Source organism: Leguminivora glycinivorella, chromosome 26, assembly GCF_023078275.1.
Source record: "Leguminivora glycinivorella isolate SPB_JAAS2020 chromosome 26, LegGlyc_1.1, whole genome shotgun sequence".
Taxonomy (NCBI): domain Eukaryota; kingdom Metazoa; phylum Arthropoda; class Insecta; order Lepidoptera; family Tortricidae; genus Leguminivora; species Leguminivora glycinivorella.
This window is the reverse complement of record NC_062996.1, coordinates 7,522,338-7,539,413: the sequence shown is the minus strand read 5'-3', so window position 1 is coordinate 7,539,413 and position 17,076 is coordinate 7,522,338. Positions and strand designations below refer to the sequence as shown.

The window sequence follows — 17,076 nt, the reverse complement described above, 5'->3', positions numbered from 1 at the left end:
AACGTAATTAAAGTATTGGTTGCCGATATCTCGAAATAAAAATTGAAATGCATTGGCAGATACAGATTTCCTAATACAGGTTCTTTGTTTATCGCTCCTACGCATATTTAGAGAACCTATGGTATGGATGTAACTAAAATAATTATGTGAAATTTGATAAAATATCTGTTGCTTATAAAGTCGTTTGGTTCAGGTGAAGAGCCCGCGGTCAAGCCGGAGATGCTGGATGAAGACACACCTAAGGAGATATTGCGTGAGTAGTCAGTTTAACTATAGGTTTAGAAGTGACCAGAACAGCAGATGGCTAAATTTAGATATGTAATTGCCGGGAATAGAAATGTCTTTATTGACGTAAAATTGCATAATTTACGAAACACCAACATTCCGTAAAATAGTACTAAAAATGTAATAATTCTCATTTAACATGTAGTGTCACTAGCAGCTAATTAATCAATATTCCCTAATTCTATTTTTTTTTTATTATCTATATAAACAGCACTGGTCTAAATGTGGTAACATTAGTGCATAATGACCTGTCAATTTAGAACCAAGGTTGGCAGCGTGGCCACACTGAAGGAGATCTGTAGCATAAGGCACGGCCCGGAGCGAGGTCGACACGATCCCACGAACAGTATGTTTGTTTCAGATGAAGAGTTCACAGTCAAGTCGGAGGCGTCGGCCGAAGACGATGAGATGTCGCGTGAGTACCAACCCGAATGGGAAACACAAGCTGTAAGAAGTCGCTACGGGTCCCATTGACCAATATGGTGGAAAATTTCGCTGACTTGGTTGAAGTCTTGTTGGCTCAGTTGGCAGAGCGCTGGAATATAGATCCAAAGGCCGCCAATTCAAGTCTCACCCGAGGCAGTACTTTGCCACTTTACCACTTATTAAAGTTAATTTAAACCTACTTACTAATAATATATAATCTTTATTGTTTTGCTCAATAAGCACCTAACTACATTACACTGACCTACTGACACGAAATGCCTTAACCTTGACGTTGGCGGAGACATCGACGACCCATTACACAGCAGAGGCGAAGGTGAGTCCGTAGAAAAATTGAAGTTGGCCCCTTTTCTGTGACAAGATTTGCTTCACCGTCTATAAGTGAATTTAGCTCAGTAAATAATGACTTACCTATTTGAAAATTACTGGTTTGGTAAACATGTATGGGGTATATCTCTTTTTAATATAACGTCTATGAATGCTTACTGCTAAAAAGAGCGCTGGTGGTTAGAAAGTACAAAAATACTGTGAATTAAGTTATTTTTTTTTATCAAAAACTGGCTTTAACATGCCTACATTGCGCGTCTTCAGTGCGAAAGCAAAGCAGCAAAGAGGATCGAGTACATAGAGAATTACTGTCAAAGCAAAATGTGGAGTCACAGGGCACAGGCTTCAAACTTTTGAACCTCAGTTTTGACAATAAGCTAGTTTCCTAATAGTCAAATCAGCTTCTTTTTAAATAAGTGACATCATGGTCCATTCATCTATTTTATATCTTTCTCCTTGACTTATTAAATATAAATTATAATTTTTTTATTTTTTTTTCTAGCCTGCGTTATTTTCCCACTGCTGGGCAAAGGACTCCCATCTCTTCCTCCACTTGACCCTATCACTCGCATTAGAAATTATGTTTAAAAATAACTATTGTCCATAGTTTTCTTCTGATTATTTGGTGCTTTATTTCGTGCACTGAATAAAATATTTTATTTTAAGTACAGTACAGTATCCTATTAGATTAGGCCCATACTCTTAACTTGATGAATCCGGCCAAAGTATACATTGCATCTCTAATAGTGACATGTTTTGTGTTTGTAGTAAGTGATTTGTTTTGTTTGTTTGCTCTAGATGAAGAATCTGCAGTAGAATATGAACACGCAGAAATGCAGGACACAGATGAGTCTTGTGGGTCCGAGCCAGGTGAGTCTACTAGTCATAGTCATTATTATTATTTAACTTTTCATGAGCTCAAAAATGGAGCAACATCTCGGTATCCATCCCGTATTTGTTCCGGAGTCATGGATGTTTTCTATGTGTTATAAGTATTTGTATACAGCGTGTGGATTTCATACGGGCGAATAATGTATCCAGTTATAGTATCTGATCATGCGAATCGTGTAGGATAATAATTATGTTAAAAAGTGTTATTAATTAAGACTAAGTTTCTTAAATCTGATCAAGCAGCAGTGTACGCCGTCCAACTTAATTTGACATGACAAACGTTATGCCGTAATGACGTTTAGGTAGGTACGCTAATTGGTGTGAACGTAATACATTTCGTGCTGAATTATTGTGTATAAAAAAAATATCTATTCAAAGAAAAACATGTAGTTAGTCTCCTTAGGTCCGGTACTAATCGTTATTAAGATATTCGCCCGTATGGAATACACACGCTGTATTATACGTATTGCTATCTGAGTAACCAATACACAAGCCTTCTTGAGCTTACCGTGAGACTTGGTCAATCTGTGCAAGAATGTCCTATAATATAATAATATTTCTGTATATACTTCAATAAATCACAGACCACATCTTGTGAGTTAGTTGCTATCCCTCATTACTTGGCTCGTAGCTATACTGTACTAGGCTGCTGCTTATAAAGTTGTTTGGTTCAGGTGAAGAGCCCGCGGTCAAGCCGGAGATGCTGGATGAAGACGCACCTGAGGAGATATTGCGTGAGTAGTCAGTTTGACTATAGGTTTAGAAGTTAGTAGTTAACATCGGTTTAAAATATGTGACATTGAGACTGATCAACCAGACTATGACAAAAAGTAAACTACTGGCTCTGGGAGCTAAAGACCTATTACGCTACTCGCTTAGAAAACCCAAACGTACTTAGTTTTAAAGTCACGATAGTCCTAAACGCCTTATACGTTTTTGCCTAACACTGGAGTGAACAAAATGATTTGGAATCAATAATCATACAATCTGGTTGCAAAATTGCGATGGAGACTTGCGACCTGTAGATGAGAACATTCGGACATGCAAAAGCAAATCGAGTTGAACCGTGGTCGTCGCTGCGGTCAAACATGTGATATCAAAACTGATTGTTTGATGATTACAAGTATACAGTAATTTATTCATAATATTCTAATAATAAACATCAGAGAATGTATGTTTGTTTCAGATGAAGAGTTCTCTGTCAAGCCGGAGCCGGCGGCCGAGGACGATGAGATGTCGCGTGAGTACCAACCCGAATGGGAAACACGAACTGTTAGATGTCGCTACAGGTCCCATTGACCAATATGCCGCAGCGCTCACCCAAGGCAGTACTTTTCCACTTTTAAATTTATTCTAAGCCTAGTAGCATCGATTGCAGACGTTTTTGCTTCTCAAGAAGTTACAAACTGTAGCGTTGGGAAGGTTTGCCCATCTTCGATCCAATACTTACCTACACCACACCTCGGACACTGGCGATCAAATATATGAAAGAGTTCTTAGCACACAGTCTAAGCTCGTGTAGGTGAACGCGTACCATGCTTGAGTGAAATATGACAGGTCGACTGTTAGCATTTTTGACAGGCGGTAACTGTGAGGTAACCGAGAGGGGATGGGCGGCACTTTCAGCGGGGAGCGGGAGTGGCCATACTGTACGATAGTACTCTTTATTATACTGTGCCTACACCGGCAGCGCACGGTGGGCTAAAATACGGCTCTCATACAAATAGAAACTCAATTTTAAAATTGTTTGATTTTTATCGATTTTTTTTGACGAATATATCCCGAAATAAGTGTAACGACGGTCAAGTAGATCTTCTGACTAAAAAAAGGTGGCAAATTTGTAAATTGTAGGACTCACCGGCCAAATAAGTATCTTCATAAAGCGCGTGCCTTTCATAACCTCGACGTTGGCGGAATCATCGACGAGCCGTAACATTAAAAAACTAACTGTTGAAAATGTAGGGGCGCCGGTTTCTCGTACATAGAAAACTTTAATTAAGCGCCTTTTTTAGTGGCTAGATTTGCTTGACCGCCGCGTTATAAGTGAATTTCACTCAGTGAATAATTTCTTACCTGTTTGCAGATTGTTTGGTAAATATGTGTGGGGTATAATTTATTTTTAATTTAACATCTATGATTGGTATACTGCTAAATTATATGTTGCAGTGTGTTCGGACGGCAGCGCCCGCGCCAGGGAGCAGCTCGCGATGGCTTGCTCCGTGGTGCTCGAGCGCCTCCGCGACGACGCGACTGCTCACAGCTGGGCCAAACCAATCGCCTGCGAACACTGTGGCGAACGTTTTAGAAACGAAACTATCTTAAGGAAACACATTCAAGAGACACACTTGCCGCCAGCGCCCAAACAATTTGCTTGTGATTTTTGTAGTGCTACATTCCAAACTGAATCACTTATTTTAGAGCATAAAAAAATCGAACATGGTGTCACGAATTTCATGTGCGCTCATTGTGATTATTCAACAATATCCAAGAGATGTTTGCGAGCTCATTTAAAAAGTTCAAAAGGTTCAAAAGGGTGATTAAAAGTGATTTACACAAACATCAGGCGATATACTACGAAGATAAGAAGACACACAAAGCAACACACCTAAGATTAAGTACCAGAGTAAGACCTTATAAGTGTAGTTATTGCGACTACAAGGTCAGTGACAGGTCAACCTTAAGAAAACATGAAAGGAGACATACTGGCGAAAAGCCTTTTCAATGTAGCCACTGCGATCACAAATGCAGTGCGAAATCAGACTTACAACGACACCAAAGAATACACACCGGAGAAAAGCCTTACGCATGTAGTCTCTGTGCTTATAAATGCGATAGGAAATTTGTTTTGAAAAGTCACCAAATAATACATACCGGGGAAAAGCCTTACGCATGTAGCCTATGTGAGTTCCAGTGCAGTAAAAGGTCAAGCCTAAGAAGACATGTACAGGTACATACGGGCGAGAAGCCTTATCGATGTAGTCACTGTGCTTATAAATGCAAAGTAAAGTCAGACTTAAAAAGGCACATGGGATTACACACCGGAGAACAGCCTTACGCATGTAATCACTGTGCTTATAAATGCAGTACGAAATTCCAGTTACAGAGACACCAAAGAATACACACCGGAGAAAAACCTTACGCGTGTAGTCACTGTGAGTACAAATTCACTCAGAAAACACAGTTACAAAATCACATCAGATTACACACCGGAGAAAAGCCTTACGCATGTAGTAATTGCGACTACAAATGCATTCAGAAAGCTCACTTACAAAACCACATGAGATTACACACCGGAGAAAAGCCTTACGCTTGTAGCCATTGCGACAAAAAATTCACTCAGAAAGTACACTTACAAAGTCGCATGAGATTACACAGTGGAGAAAAGCCTTACGCATGTAGTCACTGTGCTTATAAAAGCTGTACGAAATCAAGCTTACGAAGTCACCAAAGAATACACACCGGAGAAAAGCCTTACGCATGTAGCCACTGTCCTTTTAAATGCAGGACAAAATCAAGCTTACGAACACATCAAAGAATACACACCGGAGAAAAGCCTTACGCATGTAGTCAATGTGCTTATAAATCCAGTACCAAACGAAACTTACAAAGACACCAAATAATACACTCGAGAAAAGCATTACGCATGTAGCCACTGTGATTACAAATGCACTCAGAAATCATCTATGCGACGTCACCAGAGGACTCACATTGGGATGAACCCTGACAACGCAGCAATGACCTAAATCAGAAACTTAGAGCATTGACATTTCACGCTCCTTCAATAAGGAAGGGGCTCCTGTCACGCAGCTCACGCGCGCTCCCGTGTGTTAATGGGATGGGATTTTGCCGTTCCAATTTTTATATTAATTAAAAATATGATCTCTGTTTTCCCTGTTTTGTCTGAAAAGTTAAAGTGTGTGCTTTGTTCGTGAACATGATCGAGCGGTGTGAAAATTAAAGAAAACAAAGGAGAGTGAGGGCGATGGTAATACAGTTTACTTATGTTAATGTGAGTAACAAATAAGTCAGAGAGTAGAAGTATTTTATTTATTTATTATTATTTTACAATATGTTTATAAAAATGTATTTATTTATTATTACGGCGAGGTTACAAAATGTAAATTGGATACAAATATCTTAATACTGTTCTAAACTAATAATAATAAATTAACATTTCTATAATAACCAAGCACAACGCTCAAATATAAATGAAATGAACGAAAATGATTAAATTAAATTGAGATCATAAGTATACATAACTATGTGATAATTTTATTACAAGTACGATAGTTTTCATGTATAATCTTCTTGTATACAATAGTGATATAATCAAGATTTTCAATTTCGCACCTCACTATTAGGCCACTTGGAAACCTTCGTGGCCTAAATATGGTACTCGATTAAAAAGCTCTATTATATTACATTTGTATAAAATACTATTTCACTCTTTAATTTCAATTTTTTTTATTATTGATCCAATTCACGACTACTTCCCGAAGAGTTTTGCTGCAAGTCCAGTAAAGTTTTCGAAGACGCAATAAAACTATAATAATAAACACAAGAAAACAACTTATTTTGAGCAGGCTGGTGAAAGATGCTCGCGAATGTTGGATTATGTAGTCTCGGTAAAACACAGGTTTGTGCGTTCACCGCTAAGGAAACCCCATTTACTGTGGTTCCACAGTTCCAAAGCGCAGCTCTTACCTTCTCAGGGAGTATCGGGATCCTTGGAGTCGACATTTCGAGCGACGTCCAATTCCGTTCAAAAACTTGTTGTGCTCAATAGAGCGAGGGGATACTTTACTCCGGGGCAAAGACTGCTCTTGTACAAGTCGCAAGTCAGACCCCACATGGAGTATTGCTGTCACCTTTGGGCAGGAGCACCTGGATACCAGCTTGCACCCTTTAACTCGGTCCAGAGACGCGTGTGCGAATTGTCGACGATCCCAAACTTACGGGCGGTATTGAACCCTTTTTTTAATACTACGTCGGTGGCAAACAAGCATACGGCCCGCCTGATGTAAAGCGGTCACCGTAACCTATGGACGCCTGCAAATCAAACAGTGTCACATGCGCGTTGCCACCCCATTAGAAACTTGTACATTCCCTTTTGCTGTGTTAAGTACACAGCAAAAAGGAGTGTACAAGTTCTAAGAAGGGTTCGGGTTGCCGACGACTCAAAGGACAATAGACGGAACAAGTTAGTTCCGTAAGTCCTCCTGTCATCAGCACACCGAACCCTCGTTGAGCTCTGGCATCCTTACTCACCGACAGGAACACAACACTATGAGTAGGGTCTTGTGCTATTAGGCTGCGGTCTTCTGTAAGGCGGAGGTACTACCCCAGTTGGACTCTGCTCTAGATTTGAGCGAGACGATATCCGCTGTGCTGTGCCCTACCACACAAAACAGAATATCATCCGCTATGCCCTACCTCCTACAGCCCTACCCTTAAGTCTAAGGAGAAACTTCGCCTCCTTATGTGTGATATTCTATCGCCTGTACAATGGGTTGTGTTCTGTCTGAGGAACTATTTGACATGACATGATGCCAACGTCCTTTTTTTAAATACCTTCTTCTTTAGTCGTTCCCTCAATGCTGAGGATCGTGACATCATGTCATTCTGTTGAAGACTAGGTCTCCCCATAGGCGTCTGTTCCTCGCCAAGCGCATGGCCTCGTGCAGTTTTAATCGCATGGGTGCAGTAATTTGAGCACACCATCTAGTAGGGGGAGGTGCCTGAGGTCTCGTGCCTTCAACTTTGCCCGTCATAATTATTCTCTCCAGGCTATCTGGCGGGCGACGTGAAATGTGACCGAAATAACTAAGAGTATGGTCCTGGCATATTGTTGACAGTCGGCGCTTTATGCGTAGCTCCTCAAGAATGGACTGGTTAGTAGTTAGTACGCATTGCCGTCCATGGAATCCGTAAAAGCCGGCGCCAGCACCACATCTCAAACGCATCGATACGTTTATTCATATTTGCTCGGATGGTCCATGTTTCCGAACCATACATAAAGACCGGGAACCACCAGGGAACACACCAGTCTAACCTTGGTCTGTTGCAGTATAGCACGGTCCTTCCAGATCTTATCAAGCCGAGCCATGGCACCCTTTGCTATCTGGATCCTCCGAATAACATCCGCGTCACAGCTACCATTGCTAGACATTAGCGAGCCAAGGTAGATAAAGGTGCTGACACAATCGAGATCTTTTAGCTCAAGGCTTCGCGGAGGTGGGTCTTTCCTGTATACAAACATCAGCTTGGTTTTAGCATGGTTGACGTGAAGTCCTAATTTGATGCTTTCAGCTTCTATTCGCCTAAATAGACGACTCATCTCCTCCTCATCGGAAGCCAAGAGCGTTGTGTCATCAGCATAGCGCAGGTTGCATGTTGTCTTTCCGCCGATCGATATGCCGCCATCCCAGTTCTCGGTGGACTTGCGTACAATATATTCGCCGTAGATATTGAAGAGCTTGGGAGACAATATACAGCCTTGTCTCACTCCTCTTTCCGGCTTGAATTGGTCTGACAACGTATTCTCAATGCGGACTCTGGCAGTACTTTCGGCATATAGGTTTTCTATGACATGCGCTAAATGGGCAGGAACACCCATCTCAGACATCACTTTGAGCATATTTTTCCATCTAACGCAGTCAAATGCCTTTGCATAGTCAATAAAGCACAGAACCAACGGCTTGTTCCATTCGCGGCATCTCTCTATGATTTGGCGCACGTTAAAAATCTGCTCTCGAGTTCCACGCCCAGGCACAAAGCCAGCTTGCTCAGCAGGTATTTGGTGGTCCAAGAACTTAGCTAATCGTGAGTTTATGATGTTCAAAAATACCTTACTAGCATGTGATATGATAGACAAAGTTCTGTAGTTGTCACACCTGAGCGTCGAGCCTTTTTGTGAAGTTTGAGTCGAGCCTTTTTTGTGTTTAAATACCTATCCAACAATATATCACATGTTGGGGTTGGAATGAAAAAAAATATCAGCCCCACTTTACATGTAGGGGGGTACCCTAATAAAACATTTTTTTCCATTTTTTATTTTTGCACTTTGTTGGCGTGATTGATATACATATCGGTACCAAATTTCAGCTTTCTAGTGCTAACGGTTACTGAGATTATCCGCGGACGGACGGACAGACAGACATGGCGAAACTATAAGGGTTCCTAGTTGACTACGGAACCCTAATGAGCTCAGCGGAGACTCGTCTTCATAGAACGCGTGCTTTCCTAAACATAATCGTTGGCGGAGTCATCACATCATCGAGCCAGACTTATTTCGCGCCTTTTTGGTGCCAATTTTTTTTCCCAGTCTGTATTTCCGTGTGTAAAACATGTATAAGTAATAAATAATAAAATGTTTAAACATTAATATGCCTTTCTTTTTATTCCACCAAGAACAAAAGACATGAGGTATTTGCAAGTTTCATGATATTATTTATTTATTTATTATTATTTATTAAGAAAAAAAAACCACCATAAGTATGTACATAAGTACAGTACAGTAGTAAGTCTTAAGTTGTTGTTTATACTTGCTATGTTGTTTCGTGTATTGAGGTGTGCAATAAAGAGTATTTGTATTGTATTGTATTGTACATACAGCCTCGCAAAAAAGAGTAAAAATTATAGACGGTCAGGTCCAAGCACATTTTCTCATTGGATTCAAGTCAGGTCAACCTAATCTTGGCACTGAAAAATGGCGCCACCGTCTTTGTAAAACGCTTATCATGTAGCAACTATTGAGTTACTATTGTACACCTTTTGTATGAGAACAGTAACTTATGTTAGGATAAACAATTTTAGTTTCATTTTTATCCTTTTTTGTCAGGCTGTATTGAAGATTTTTTTATCTCGCTCTCACCTACTTGAATAGTTTCGAAGTCGCGGTACGGTACAGTCGTGTGTTAACTTCTTAACGTATGTCAAAATCAAAACTGTCAAGTGATGGCTGTCACTTCAGTCTGAAGGTTAGGTTATGTTATGTTGTTAAAAAATATAAATGAACGCCCTTGCTCCTGGTTAGTGTTAGCACCTGTTAGGTTCTACGTTTTTATTTCAAATACATTATTATTTCACATAAGATAATTCCCGTTGTTGGAGTTTGGCAGTCACGGCTACTTGTAGTAATTGGCAAATACAATACGCATACAAGCGTAGCGGTTGCGATGGACGTGATGCTAGCGTGTCGCTGCTGCCTGCTGTGTCCCCCGGACAAAGACCTGACGACGCCGCACACACATCTCGGCAAAACGGAGATATATGCCGACATGATCAAGGAGTGTTTTGATATTCAAGTAAGTTGTGTGCACAAATTTAAAAGTGTGTGAAGTCAATGGATGATACTGTCATAAATGTTAGGACAGCATGGTGTTTAATTAAATGTGTGAATGGTTTAAGTTGCAGCTGGCAGTGGGCGGCTCGGGCTCGAGCGGCATCTGCTGTACGTGCGTAGGCCGCCTGCGAGACGCGAGCGACTTCAAGCTGCAAGTGCAGCGCAGCCAGGCGGAGCTGCAGGCGCGCTCGCAGGGAGCGAGCCTCGTCAAAGGTCAGTGTATTGTGAGAAGCAAATAAACGGATATCTATTTATCTATCTGGGTCCACTCAGCAGGTTGGTGACTTTTCTATCCAGCCAAAACCAGAATGTAGTATCTGTTTGGATACTGGTTACGCCGTTAGAGTTTTAGTACCTAAACTAAGAATAAAATTTGAGTAGCATTAGTCACATAGTAATCAATATTATGGTTAGATTTAACTCACAAATAAATATAAGCATTAGATAGTACAAAATACTGTGAATTAAGTTCATTTTCTGTCAGGATTCAGTTTGGTTTCTAATCATTAACATTCCTATAACTTTTGCTTTATTTAGATAAAAACTTCAGACTGAATATTCAGTGACTCGTTGGGGTGGTCTGCATGTTAGAATCCCGCCAAACTATCCGTGGCATCTCTAATAGTGACATGGTTTGTGTTCGTAGCGAGTAATTTGTTTTGTTTGTTTGCTCTAGAGGAAGAATCTGCAGTAGAGTGTGAAAACCCAGAAATGCAGGACACACATGAAACTTGTGGGTCTGAGCCAGGTGAGTCTGCTACGCGGCAATGATACATATTACTATGTATCATTATTTTAATAAATTTAAAGAACACATCTTAAGAAAGAATAGTATCATTATTTTAATAAATTTAAAGAACACATCTTAAGAAAGAATAGTTGGATACAGGCAACTATCAGTTGTTGTGATTGCCTGCCTGATTAATAAATAATAAATAAATAACTTCTCATGAACTCAAGCACGGAGCAATATGTAGATGTAGATGTAGTGTAGGGACGCCTGGCCGGATACAGGCGGGCTGTCAATCGCTGGTGTGTTCATTCAGCCCAATTCCCTGGAGTTGGAGCTGCAGGTTACTGTCCCGGCTGCCCTCCCACACTTCTCTCCTCAAATCTTCTTGTTTTCCTGCAGAACAGAAGGACATCTTTAAGTTTGACATCCTTGAGTTCATCTTCTCCCAAATTGTCTCTACCGAATGTTTCATGTCGCGGTGCCGCATACATGATACATTCTGCTAGTAGGTGCAAGCTAGTCTCCTCCTTACCACAATGTGGACAGGATTCGTCACTACTGATACCTATTAACTTCATATGTCTGTTAAGAGTGTTGTGTCCCGTTATGATACCGGTCAACATTCTTAGACTGTTAGCAACATTCTTAGACGGAGCAATATACAACTAATAGTTATTTATGTGACTGCTGACACATTATGAGATGCATTAAAACATGAGTGTTGCTTTAGTAAACGAGCCGAAAGGCGAGTTTCATGATAAGATAATGCAAGTCTTTAATGCCTAATTATGTACAGTTGCATACATAACTTTATTGTCATGTATATAATAAGTTTCTACAATAATATAATATATGTACGTAGGTATAGTTCGTCCAAATTTGGGGCAGAGGTAAACTCAACTATTGTTTGTTAGTCAGTTCACTTTTGAAACATTTGAAATGAAACAAATGACTGACTGATGAACTCCAATAGCAATCATATTTCTTCCAAACAAACATCCTTAAGTTTAATGTAATTATATGAAATAAAATGTATGAAATTTGATAAAATATCTGCTGCTTATAAAGTTGTTTGGTTCAGGTGAAGAGCCCGCGGTCAAGCCGGAGATGCTGGATGAAGACACACCTGAGGAGATATTGCGTGAGTTGAGTAGTCAGTTTAACTATAGGTTTAGAATTGACCAGAACAGCAGTTGCCGGTAGTAATTGCCGGGAATAGCAAAAAAATAGCCATGAGTATATATTATATGGACAAGTAAGATATGTATTGCAATTACAATCCATCTGATAATTATAAAGGTATTAAACAATTTGCATAATATATACTTCATACTTACAAGAACGTGTTTTTTCTAGAATAAAATAATGCAAGATTTTAGTTTTTAATGTCTATATTGATGTAAAATTGCATATTAATTTACGAAACACCAACATATCCGTGAAATACCACTAAAAATGATGAAATAATTAACATTTAACATGTAGCGCCACTAGCGGCTAATTTATCAATATTCCCTAATTCTATTTTTTTTATCGATATGAACAGCACTGGTCTTAATGTGGTAACATTAGTGCATAATGACCTGTCAATTTAGTTCGCCTAATTTTGGAGCCAAGTTTAGCAGCGTGGCCACACTGAAGGAGATCTGTAGCACAAGGCACGGCCCGGAGCGAGGTCGACACGATCCCACGAACAGTATGTTTGTTTCAGATGAAGAGTTCACAGTCAAGTCGGAGGTGTCGGCCGACGGCGATGAGATGTCGCGTGAGTACCAACTCGAATGGGAAACACAAACTGTAAGATGTCGCTACAGGTCCCATTGACCAATATGCCGCAGCGCTCACCCAAGGCAGTACTTTTCCACTTTTAAATTTATTCTAAGCCTAGTGGCATCGATTGCAGACGTTTTTGCTTGTCAAAAAGTTACAAACTGTAGCGTTGGAAAGGTTTGCCCATCGGCTATCCAATACCTTACCTTACCTACACCGGAAGCTGTGCTGAAATACGGCTGTCATACAAATACAAACTCAATTTTGAAATTGTTTGATTGTTATCGAAGAAATTTTATTTTCCTGTAAATATATCCCAATAAGAATAGATGTTAAGACTGTCAAGCAAATCTTGCGACTACAAAAAGGCGCCAAATTTGTAAAATGTAGGGCTCACCGGCCAACAATGTTTATAAAGCGCGTGTCTTCCTAAAACTTGACGTTCGACTAGACAATAATTCTTAAAAAAAATATATTTTTAATTGAACGTCTATGATTGGTAACTGCTAAACTATATGTTGCAGTGTGTTCGGACGGCAGCGCCCGCGCCAGGGAGCAGCTCGCGATGACTTGCTCCGTGGTGCTCGAGCGCTCCCGCGGCGACGCGACTGCTCACAGCGGGGCCAAACCAATCGCCTGTGAACACTGTGGCGAACGTTTTAGAAACGAAACTATCTTAAGGAGACACATTCAAGAGACACACTTGCCGCCAGCGCCCAAACAATTTGCTTGTGATTTTTGTAGTGCTACATTCCAAACTAAATCTCTTTTTTTAGAGCATAAAAAAATCGAACATGGTGTCACAAATTTCATGTGCGCTCATTGTGAGTATTCAACAAAATCCAAGAAAAGTTTGCGGGCTCATCTGAAAAGTCGCTGCTGTTTAAAAAGCCTGATTAAAAGTGATTTACACAAACATCAAACGATACTCTCCGTAGACAATAAGACACACAAAACAAAATACATAAGATTAAATACCAGAGTAAAGCCTTATAAGTGTACTTATTGCGACTACGAGTGCAGAAGACCGTCTACACTAAGAAGACATGAAAGGAAACATACTGGCGAAAAGCCTTACTCATGTAGTCAGTGTGCTTATAAATGTAGTGTGAAATCAAACTTAAATAGTCACAAAAAAATACACACCGGAGAAAAGCCTTACGCATGTAATCAGTGTGCTTATAAATGCATTAGCAGATCAGACTTACAAAAACACCAAAGAATACACACCGGAGAAAAGCCTTACGCATGTAGTCACTGTGCTTATAAATGCATTCGCAGATCAGACTTACAAAAACACCAAAGAATACACACCGAACAAAAGTCTTACGCATGTAGTCACTGTGAGTACCGATGCATTGATAGGTCAACCCTAAAAACACATGTAATTATACATACTGGCGAGAACCCTTTTCTATGCAGTTATTGTGCTTATAAAAGCATTTGCAGATCAGCCTTCCAAAAACACCAAAGAATACACACCGGAGAAAAGCCTTACGCATGTAGTCACTGTGAGTACCGGTGCAGTTCTAGTTCAAACCTTAAAACACATATAATGACACATACTGGCGAGAAGCCTTTTCAATGTAGTCACTGTGCTTATAAATGCAGTAGAAAATCAAGCTTACAAACACACCTAAGAATACATACCGGAGAAAAGCCTTACGCATGTAGCCACTGTGCTTATGAATGCAGTCTGAAATCAAGCTTACAAACACACCTAAGAATACATACCGGAGAAAAGCCTTACGCATGTAGTCAATGTGAATACCGGTGCAGTCATAGGTTAAGCCTAAGAACACATGCAATGACACATACGGGCGGACCTTTTCAATGTAGCCACTGTCATTACAAATGCACTAAGAAATCATCTATGCGACGTCACCAGAAGACTCACATTGGGATGAACCCTGACAACGCAGCAATCACCTAAATCAGAAACTCAGACCTGGGGCCCGTTTCTCGAAAGGTACAAGTCTTGTATTACAAGTGTGTTTCCATGGAAACCCATACGATTCGACAGTTCGCGCACTTGTAATACAAGGCTTGTACCTTTCGAGAAACGGGCCCCTGGCATTGATTGACATTTCACGCTCCTTCAATAAGGAAGGGCCTCCTGTCACGCAGCTCACGCGCGCTCCCGTGCGTTGCGTTAATGCTTTTACTGTACACGAGTCGGTTTATAGTTATTTATGTGACTGGTGCATAATGAGAGGCATTAAAACACGGGTGTTGTTTTATGACTTAAGCCACAGGCGAGTTTCATAAGATATCACGAGTCACACGAGTGTTTTAATGACTAATTAAGTACAGTTGCATACTTTAAAAAAATACTATATTTAACTGTCAAAATTGTTACATGTGACATATTATAGGCTACTAGACTCTTATCGAATTTGGCACAAGAAATGATTGTTTCCTGTAGTATTTGACATAAGAAACCATTTTTTATAGATTTTGTGTATTATAAGTGTATGGTGGCTACGTATTTTCGATTAAAAATGTGTGTATTACCTATTTTAACTTTAGCCACCGAAAACGCTGTCAGACGTGTAGTGACGTCATAGAACCTATCTCAACTTAATGCCGAGTCAATCACTGACGATGAACTTTATGCCTCATAACTTAAAGGTCAGAAAATTTTGTACTCAATTAGATTCACGTCATGCGCTGACAATCTATAGATTAACATCGCTAATGATGTTTTTGCCTAATTAAGTTAACGTAAACTTATAAATGTTTTTTGTGGTTTTTAAGTCGTAATAAAATATGGTAGTATTTTTTTTCGGTTAATTGGACAGTAATAAATAATATAAAATAGACTTAAAAAAAGGGTCAAGTAGCCTATTGTACTTGCATTAATTTTAAAATATTAACGGTGTGTAGATATTTCGTGAAATAAAAAAAATAACTAGCTCGAACGTAATATCGCGTGCAATTTGGGGTGCGTCAGAAGCATAGATGTAATTGGCCCTTTCTTAAAAAACACGCAGTGGCGTCGTACCCCTTGTTGCTTTTTTTTTTATTAATAAAAATATGTTCTCTATTTTCTCAGCGATTCTCAAAAAAAATTACTAAAATGAAGGAATTAATCATTTGATTTTATTCCTATTTATATATTGGTAACAAACTAGGAATAAAAGTCATTCAAAATAGTCATTAAAACACTCGTGTGACTCGTGATATCTTATTATGAAACTCGCCTGTGGCTTGGTTCATAAAACAACACCCGTGTGTTAATGCCTCTCATTATGCACCAGTCACATAAATAACTATACAACGACTCATGTACAGTAAAAGCATTAACATACGGGAGCGCGCGTGAGAGTGCACGGATTTCCATACAATATCGCAACTGTCCACACTCGTCTTATTTTTTAAGATTATGAGTTTTTTCAGATTGATCTGACAGTTTGCGATAATCAGAATTTTAAGAATGTGTGTGGCAAGGCAGTCGATCTTATAAGGTTGTGCAATTTAAAACTGTCTGTTGCCGGCCTAAGCGATACAATGTTTATCTACATTCAGAATGTGAAAAAATAAATTTTTAGACAGATTTTATGAAGATTTTACTTAGTACTAGTTTGAACTAGTGAATTGCATGCCTATGGTGTTGGCGAGATATGCTGTACTTTTTACATAATGACTTCAACATCATTGTAACCATGTCTAGCATAAATAAATATTTCTTATCATATTTTTTTTTATGACATCACATGTAAATTTTCCCAGTGTCGCAGGTATAATAGGATGGATCAATAACCTAATTATAATCAATGTAATTCCTTCGTATTGCATATAAAGTGAAATTACCTTCAATATCATGAGGCAAAAAAATATTAGGTACATATTTGTAGTTGTAACATTTCCTCCCACGAACGCTCCGGCTGTGGAATGAGTTCCCTGTCGAGGTATTCCCGATGAACTACAGTATGGGGTTCTTCAAAAAAGGAGTTTACAAGTTTCTAATGGGTTGGCAACGCGCATGTGACACCCTTGAGTTACAGGCGTCCATAGGTTACGGTGACCGCTTTCCATCAGGCGGACCGTATACCTGCTTGCCACCAACGTGATATAAAAAAGTTTTTTCCTTTTTAACTTAGCGCCTTTTTAGTGCCAAATTTTTTTTCACAGTTTGTATTTCCCACAGAATTACAATTAAACCAGAATGAGTAGTAAGGTCAAAAAGTGTGTCCACGTGAGAGGTCATTGTTTGGGCCTGGTGTCCCTCTCGCACTTACAATGTCAATGTCTTAAGCTAGGAACATACTACGCGGACGTC

At 39.6% G+C, this 17,076-nt stretch overlaps 2 protein-coding genes across 5 annotated transcripts in view; both read left to right on the top strand.

Annotated features, from left to right (window-relative positions):
* LOC125240130 (zinc finger protein 467-like) overlaps nucleotides 1-4,484 on the top strand; it is a 41,490-nt gene extending 37,006 nt beyond the window's left edge. Inside the window, exons 5-9 of the mRNA XM_048147977.1 lie at nucleotides 647-700; nucleotides 1,855-1,926; nucleotides 2,622-2,681; nucleotides 3,134-3,187; nucleotides 4,114-4,484. Coding sequence (XP_048003934.1) covers nucleotides 647-700; nucleotides 1,855-1,926; nucleotides 2,622-2,681; nucleotides 3,134-3,187; nucleotides 4,114-4,484 — 611 coding nt within the window. The remainder of the gene's footprint in view (nucleotides 1-646; nucleotides 701-1,854; nucleotides 1,927-2,621; nucleotides 2,682-3,133; nucleotides 3,188-4,113) is intronic.
* Nucleotides 4,485-9,876: 5,392 nt separating this feature from the next.
* LOC125239811 (gastrula zinc finger protein XlCGF57.1-like) lies at nucleotides 9,877-15,277 on the top strand. Of its 4 annotated transcripts, none has more exons than XM_048147511.1 (6): nucleotides 9,877-10,253; nucleotides 10,363-10,504; nucleotides 10,968-11,039; nucleotides 12,106-12,165; nucleotides 12,736-12,789; nucleotides 13,319-15,277. In XM_048147511.1, the coding sequence occupies exons 1-6, from the start codon at nucleotides 10,125-10,127 to the stop codon at nucleotides 14,725-14,727; spliced, it is 1,866 nt and encodes a 621-aa protein (XP_048003468.1). In that variant the 5' UTR covers nucleotides 9,877-10,124; the 3' UTR covers nucleotides 14,728-15,277. The 4 variants fall into 4 exon arrangements, with proteins under 4 accessions (XP_048003468.1, XP_048003467.1, XP_048003470.1 ...); XM_048147510.1 differs by having other exon boundaries at nucleotides 10,357-10,504; XM_048147513.1 differs by lacking the exon at nucleotides 10,968-11,039 and having other exon boundaries at nucleotides 10,357-10,504.
* Nucleotides 15,278-17,076: the final 1,799 nt, after the last annotated feature.

Excerpts from the sequence above, each read along its gene's own strand:
- LOC125239811 (XM_048147510.1), top strand. The coding sequence starts at position 10,125 with ATGGACGTGATGCTAGCGTGTCGCTGCTGCCTGCTGTGTCCCCCGGAC. Across the intron at positions 12,166-12,735 it reads CACACCTGAGGAGATATTGC|ATGAAGAGTTCACAGTCAAG; the intron begins GTGAGTTGAGTA and ends TGTTTGTTTCAG. Across the intron at positions 12,790-13,318 it reads CGACGGCGATGAGATGTCGC|TGTGTTCGGACGGCAGCGCC; the intron begins GTGAGTACCAAC and ends TATATGTTGCAG.